Below are 7,791 nucleotides of genomic sequence, written 5' to 3' on the forward strand. Positions count from 1 at the left end.
TAGGATAAACTTGGTAAATTATTGTGTTGTAATACAGGTCAAGCTAATAAAAGCGTGTTAATCAAAACTAACTTGAACCTCGTAAAATATGTTTCTAAGTTTGATCAACAATAATGAAGCTTGACAATAATGCGTGTTTGGCTGATAAAACATACGTTGGTACAAGTGCTTGTTTAAAAGTATTTTTAATGATAATATTTTTGAATGAATTTTTAACCTGTTACAGATTTTCGTACGTTCATTAATAAAAAAATTACATTTTTAAGGTTTCCATTTTAAAGTGTTATGAATCAATCCTTTCACGATACCATGAATTTTTTTAAATGAATGAAAATCATTGATATAAAAAGCAATCACGACAGAAACAGCATGTGCTTACTCTACACATTAAAAACCTTATAAAATATTCCAGGTCTTCGCATAAATATTTTGTTAAAGTATAAGTTTTTAATAGCTGCACAAGAACATAAAAGTCAATTTCATTATGAAAATATCCAAGTGTTCAAAATAATTTTTGACATAAGGCTACAGATCATTTTAATATATGCTGGAATGTAATAATAAAATCTTATAATTCATTAAACAATGTTTTTAACACCTGATACTATAAAATTCATAGAGATTTTTTCGATCTTAATGAGATTTTTTTAAAAACATTATTTTCTATTGTTTAATTCTTATAAATACATTTTTCACCCTCGAACTAAAAAAAGGGTGTTATAAGTTTGACAGCTATGTGTGTGGTGTGTGTCTGTCTGTGGCATCATAGCACCTGAACGGATGAACCGATTTTAATTTTTTTGGGTAATTTGAAGGTAATTTAACGGAGAGTTTTCTTAGCTGTGTTTCAAGTGCGAGTTCAGGTTTCCGTATCCCAAAAAAACTAAAAAATTAGCGATGATCGTCAAAATCGATTCAGTTTGGAAATGCATGACATAATTTTACTATATAAATAATAACTATGGAAATGAATGCTCAAATGAACCTAGCTCAACTCATTTCGAAAAGTGAAATGGTAAAATAAGAAGGTAATTCAAAACAATAATTCAAAAGAACAAAGTCAACTCAAATATTTCAATTTCAATTAAAATATTTCCAAATTTTGTCCCAAAAAACGATAGGACCCTAAATATCCTTTTCATCTCATCTGATGTCATTGACCATCACTTTGATAATAATTAAGGAAAGAGTGTCATAAGTTTAAAGTGTTAATCTATGCGTCTGTGTGTTTTTCAGTGCCATCGTAGCCCCTAACGGTCGAATCGACTTGATTGAGAACATTTTATAGCTAAGTTTCCAAAAATTGGTTTACAAGGAATAAATCACATTTGTCGGGATTTTTTGAATTTTGCTTACAAAATCTGCTTACAAAATACTGCCATCTATCCTGCATGACTACATAAAAATCATTGGTGAGACAAAATTTTTTTTTCTAATACCATGCTTATAAAATATGGACATAAATTCATAAACATTTTTCTAAATAAATAATTAATATTCAACAAAAACCTTTTTCAATATTTTTTTATCAAATAGAAAGCAAAAACATCGAATGAATTGACGAAGTGAACATATTAAAAATGTTATGTATACTTATATATTTTAAAGATTATTATTTAGCTATCTCATTGCTATCTAGTGCTTATATAACCATTATATTATAATGCAAATTTTACGTGATGAACACACAATATTCACAAAGCTTTTATCTGAGAACATATACACATATGTAATTTACAAAAGCTTTTCATGTTAAAGTCATTATTTTAAACCATCATATCGTTTAAAAGACATTTACTTTATACTTTGTTTTTTTGTTTTTTTGTTTTTTTTTTTGTAATTTTGTAATTCATTAACATATAAATTTATATTTTGAAAACAGAACAAAAAACAAAATGCACGTCAGTACTTTTTCTGCCGTACTAAACAAAAAGCCATACCCGTTTTCTGACGTATCAAATAATCAAATTTTAGAATGTCGAACTATCATTTCTGAATAGCGCTTATTTTGAAGTCTTGGATTCACAGAATATGTCAAAGTTAAGAATGGCCTCATGCTTTAACAAAACATGCTTTTTTAGGAGAAAATTGTAAATCAGTTATCACAAAAAAATATGGAATGTTTCGTTGCATACGATTTTTGCTAAAAGGGTAATAATTTTTAGTAACAAATTTCACTAGTCAATAATTAACATAGCGGATTTCTAAGGCTTTAAAATACTTTTATGAATTTCACACAAATTTTGTTTTCTTGGAATAAACAAGCTAAAATTTAAATATAAGAGAAATTTATTTAGTGTTATAAAAGTAAAATTTGAAAAATGGATTTAAAAAAACCAAAGTTCTTAATTTGCTAGTTTTGTTATAAAAATAAAACTATTCAAGTGCCAGTTTGACTAGTTAGCATGGAACGGTTAAATAAAATAAATCATCTCGTTACCTGTAGCTTGATCCCAAATTGTTTTTGGTACTCTATTGTACCACGATACAATAAGAAAAGTTAAAATGGAAATGTGATTTTCGCTTAGGTTTTCATGTAAATTAAAAGTGAGCCTCTGTATTTTATACAGCCTTGTCAAGCAACTTTGGGTTGATTGCGTATTGAAATCTGTAAGTAGTTAAGGATAGATTAATAAAGAGTTTATCAAATACACAGAAAGAGCTATCCTATTTTATAATGCGCATCTTCTATTGTTCAAGCCCAGTAAACTTAAGATCTAATTCAGTCCAGGTATTTATTTATACATTTATGCTCACTGTGGTGGCTAGACTTTAAACCACCAGGCTTACAACTTTCTGATTATTTGATGAATCTTTACATTTGACTGTCAAATTGAACAAAATTTGCTTCTTTGTTAATTATAAAAGAGAAGTTTTACAGTTTTTGTATTCTCTTTTTTGTCACATTTACCTTATATACTGAGTTTTATCGAAATTGGGGATACAAAAAATTTCTCGATTTTTTGCAATTTTTATTAAGGGGTACGCACCCCTTTTGAAAAAATAGAGAAAACGCAAAAAAAATATTCACATTAAAAAAAGTTAAAAAAAAATACATGTCCGGTAATAAAATTAAAAAAATTATTTTTAGCCTATTGTTCTTTAAAATTAATAAAACGTTACGATTTACAAAATTCGTTTCGTCTATTCCAGTTTTCGGGGTTAAAATAACAAACTTTCATCAGAAAGTTATTAACGTAAAATAACAATACACTACCATACCGATAGCAAGCGAGTATCTAATACTTTACAAACACTCTTTTGGTAATTTAACGATATTAAACACTCAAGGGGAAACAAAAGATCGTACCTGAAGTGTAACATTTATATTATATAAAGAGGAGAGAATTATTTTTCCTGCATTTAACTCACTTTCCCAATTTTTGGTTATTTGTACAGGATATTCTGAGAAAACCTAAAGATCTATACGCGTTACCACCTACAAAAAAACTTTTTTGTTTTTGTCTTTGTATTTACAAGCAAGTATCTCAAAAATTGTTTGAAATTCATATCAGGATTTTCGAGAAAGTTTTCGTGTACGGAACCCTAAACATGTACTTGAAACATATCTAAGAAGACTCTTCATTTAATTACGGTTTTCCTTAAAGCTTTTTCTAAACTGAAGAAATTTTGAAGATCATCGCCAATTTTATAGTTTTTTCCGAGTACGGAACCCTAAACTCGCATGTGAAACATCCCTTAGACTATCTCCATTAATTTACCTTTCAAACGAAATGAAAAAAATCAAAATCGGTTCATCCATTTAGGCGCTACGATGCCACAGATAGACAGACACACACACACATAGCGGCAAAACTTATAACACCCCTTTTATCTAGTTGGGGGGGGGGTAATTCCTTGTAATCCTACTCTGATTATTTTATTGTCATTCACGCTTTCTTTCACAAATAACGTTTTAACGATTGTTTAATTAGCTTCGATTGTGATTACTCGAACTTAACGTTCATGAAAATTATTCGAGTAAGTTAAAGTAAATAAAATTGTTCGGGTTGCATACCAATATTATTATATATAAGAAAATTATTTTGATAAATTCATTGAATGTATTTAAAAAACACAATGTCCTGATATCTGTGTATGTAGGGCACAAATTAGCTTAAGTTTTTCCTTACAAGTTTTAACACCGATAATCCTAATTTTTTGCTTACCTCATAAAGTATAAATTTACTTCAACTTTTGCAAGTGAATCGAATCATTCTGTATTTAAAATTCCACACGTAGTCAGTCATTTAGTAATAGGTATTTTCTCTTGTTAGTGGTACCTAGATGTATATGGATACCTAGTACTTACATGCAAGAATAAAATATTATATTTATGTAAATTAACTATATCGTTTATTCTTAGGTACCTATTGCCACTGTAAATATATGCGGCGATAATGAACTCAAGAAATATGGTAATTGTAATGTACTGCATGTACAAGGTGTACTTAACCATATATTTAACCAGGTTCTTGGTGGACAGATTGATGAATTCTGTAACGTTAATAACTACTTTTAAATATATGGTGCAGGCGTAGGCTGCGTAGATTTGATGAGCGACGTTTTCAAATGAATTCGCGCACAATGATACACAGCGTAGTATTGATTCATGAGCCAATTGTGTCCACACTTGTGTTGAGTAGGTGTTTGAACCGTGTGTACTTTTCGGTTTGAATTTATGTATAATTTATTTAAAATAGGTAAGTAGAGTCTTTCCATTCATATATAAACCAAATCCACAGGCGTCTTGTGGTGCTTAGAGTGTGAAAAGCATTGATTTATATAAAATGAGATAAAAGAGAGTTAAAATTGACCCAAATAATAAACACATGGTAATTTCAAAATTAAAAAAAATCATAAAGCACAGGAATTATTTTCTGAAGGCACTTGATAATTTTTGTTTAGGTTCTTATTAGAGTGAGTACTCTTCACATGCTCCGAGTAGTTTGGATTTTGCTACTCATTCCTCTCGTAAAATTTGACTGGTTGGAGTGAGAAATAATAAACGATTTTAATTTTCACTTCCTATTGAAACGATTCTTAAGTATCTGCCAAATAGTCAATGGCTAAGAATTTTTTTTACTACAAAAATCGTATCGTTTCTACTGAATCGCATTTTCCTCCATATAGACTGAATAACATTCGTGTACAGGTGAAGAAGGGAATCAGACACGTACCTACATATATTTATTTTAATTAGAAAAAGGGCGCAAATGTTAATAATTAACTAAATATAAACTACTAAATGAGATTGTATGAATATATTTATTTATTTAAAATCAGATTATTTTGTGATTTAAATTTTACAATCATTGAAGATTATCTTATTTATATCCATTGCTTATGCCTTTTCATGTTTAATTGAAATAAGTTGATATTTGAGTGATGATATTGTGGGTCAATCACAACAACATAAACTTCAGACAAAGCTATGAAAAATTAAATAAGTTCTGGAAGCAGTGAAGGCAATGTGTATATTTGGATTCATGTTTTGAATACAAATGTTGATAACCCAATGGTGAATTAATTATAACAAGTATAATTAATTTTCAAACAGCCATTTCAAATTGATATATATGTCTGAAAAATATATACTCGTTATTGAAACTCTATTTAACCCCAATAAAAATTCCAAAGCATGTTTTTGTTGCCTAACGGAATAGAACAGTTTTTACTTTTTACAAATAGTGCCAATTGGGTAACAATTCAGCTATTTCTGACCCTGTATGACCCGGTTGCATATTTGGAATCTTATAAACAATTGTTTCTCCACCTGCTAAAATTGCGCCCCAAGCGCCAAAAGTACCATAGTCAATAATTGAATGATTACATGCCGCCATTACGGCAAAATCTTGTTCTGTTGTATTATATAAGTTTATTTTACTTGCAATATAAACGTTTTGATGGTTTCCTATATTTTTCTTACACCATTTTGGATCATCACTTATAACAATAAAAATCACATTGGGAAATTTATTTTCAAAATACTTCATTGCTTGTAAAAAATACTCTGGTTTAACGAAACCTTTAACACCATATCTTTTCAAAAGTGAAATGTAATCGGTACGTCGTACATGAATACCAATATACGTTATCTCGTAATTAATACTTTGGCTACTTTCAGTTACATTTAATTTGGCGTCATGTAAAATATTTTGTGCTATTTTCATCAAATTTTTTTTAATTTTAAATTCTTGTCGAAGCTCTTTTATCCATGGTATAATTATATCAAAATTTTGGTAAAAATGGTATAATACTACACTTTGATTGAAAACTTTCCATTCTTCAGTTGATTTGTCTTTTGCTCTGTCTAATACAACAGGATCCTGTAGCTTTGGACAATGATGAAACTGACTAAATGAGGGTAGCGACAGATTTTCAAACAGATTATCTAAATCATCTCGAATACATTCTGAAAAATTATGTAAAAACGCATCGTCTTTGAAGGGATGTAGCTCAAATGGGAAGGGTTTTTAAGGATTGAGCCCTCAAGAACTTAGCATGATCAAAACTACGTTAATCCATAGTTTTCAAAAAACTAAAAAACAATGTAGGTATTATATCCGTGGTCCTTTTTAACTATGTGGGTTTTTACAAAGGAAAGCAGTTATAAAGAGTTGAAAGATATTATCCAATTAATGTGTAATAATGAAGTTATATTGACAGTCAAAAACTTTTGCCAAGTTTTAAGGCTAAAACCTTAAAATGAGTAATAAAATATTTTTTGAAAAATGATCTAAATGTGTTTGCAAATAAGGCTTTGACACGTAATATGTTGCTGAATCAAATGCATAATTAGTTAAAGTAATTACCTGGAACAATTGGCATTAATCCTGTAAGGCGGCCAACAGACCATACACCAGCATATTGACTTATATGATTACCTAAATGTCCTGCAGCAAAAACCGTCACAAAACCCTTACGTGGACATGGATGTGGATTTATTTTTTTTAATGTTTGCACTTTTTCCTCATATTGACATAATTTTATATTTCCACTACTGTGTACTGTAATATTGATAATTTTTTATAAATATCATAGAAAAAGCATAACAATTGAGAAATAGATATGAAAGTTGAAAAAGAACACTTTTCTCAAATTACTTGAAAACTACTAAATCGAAAATTAATTTTGAACATTTTCGCTTTTTGTTCTAGAATTACACTTGGCTCAGACATGCAACTGTTTAGGATAAGATGATAGTTTCTTTTCATGTTGTTATTATAAGCTGTTATTCTCGAAACATCAAATTTTCACAGTTTGCGATGGATCGCTCGAAAAACTGATAAAGTAGCAATGAAAGTAGATTGGTTTTCGTTCTAGAAAAATAATTCTCACTCAGAATGTAATAAATTGACCAACCTTTTGTTAAAATTATAACTATAATTATACAAAAAATTAATTTTAAATTAATAGTACAGCTTATTTTTTTATTTAACTTCATGTTTAACTAATGTTTGGAACTGTAGTCTTTCATTGTTATCAAAAACAATTGCTTGCATACCTGGTACCTTAATACTGTAAAATACGTTAAGGTACAACATGGTACTTAATTAAATACTTTAAAAGTAATCTTAAAAATTTAAATAATTTGTAAAAATTTTCCTACAATTTTAGTATAAAAAACAAAATTTTCATAAGCGCATTCATTTTTACACCGACGGCGGCGAGGGTTATGTGTTTGGCCGTTATATATGTTCATATCTTCCCTCATAACTTCTAAACTACTTACCATCATTTGACAAAAGCGTTATCACTGGAAGCGTCTTGATCGTCCGCATGTTACAG

The 7,791-nt window shown here is 29.0% G+C and overlaps 1 protein-coding gene across 1 annotated transcript; it reads right to left on the reverse strand.

Annotated features, from left to right (window-relative positions):
• Positions 1-5,681: 5,681 nt before the first annotated feature.
• Positions 5,682-7,466, reverse strand: LOC123301089 (galactoside 2-alpha-L-fucosyltransferase SEC1-like). The gene is made up of 3 exons (XM_044883818.1): positions 7,366-7,466; positions 6,816-7,010; positions 5,682-6,163 (listed from the first exon to the last, which is right to left on the reverse strand). Exons 1-3 carry the CDS (start codon positions 7,445-7,447, stop codon positions 5,682-5,684), a joined length of 759 nt encoding a protein of 252 aa, XP_044739753.1. The 5' UTR covers positions 7,448-7,466.
• Between the last annotated feature and the right edge of the window lie 325 nt (positions 7,467-7,791).

This window comes from Chrysoperla carnea, chromosome 5 (assembly GCF_905475395.1).
Source record: "Chrysoperla carnea chromosome 5, inChrCarn1.1, whole genome shotgun sequence".
In the NCBI taxonomy this organism is placed as follows: Eukaryota; Metazoa; Arthropoda; class Insecta; order Neuroptera; family Chrysopidae; genus Chrysoperla; species Chrysoperla carnea.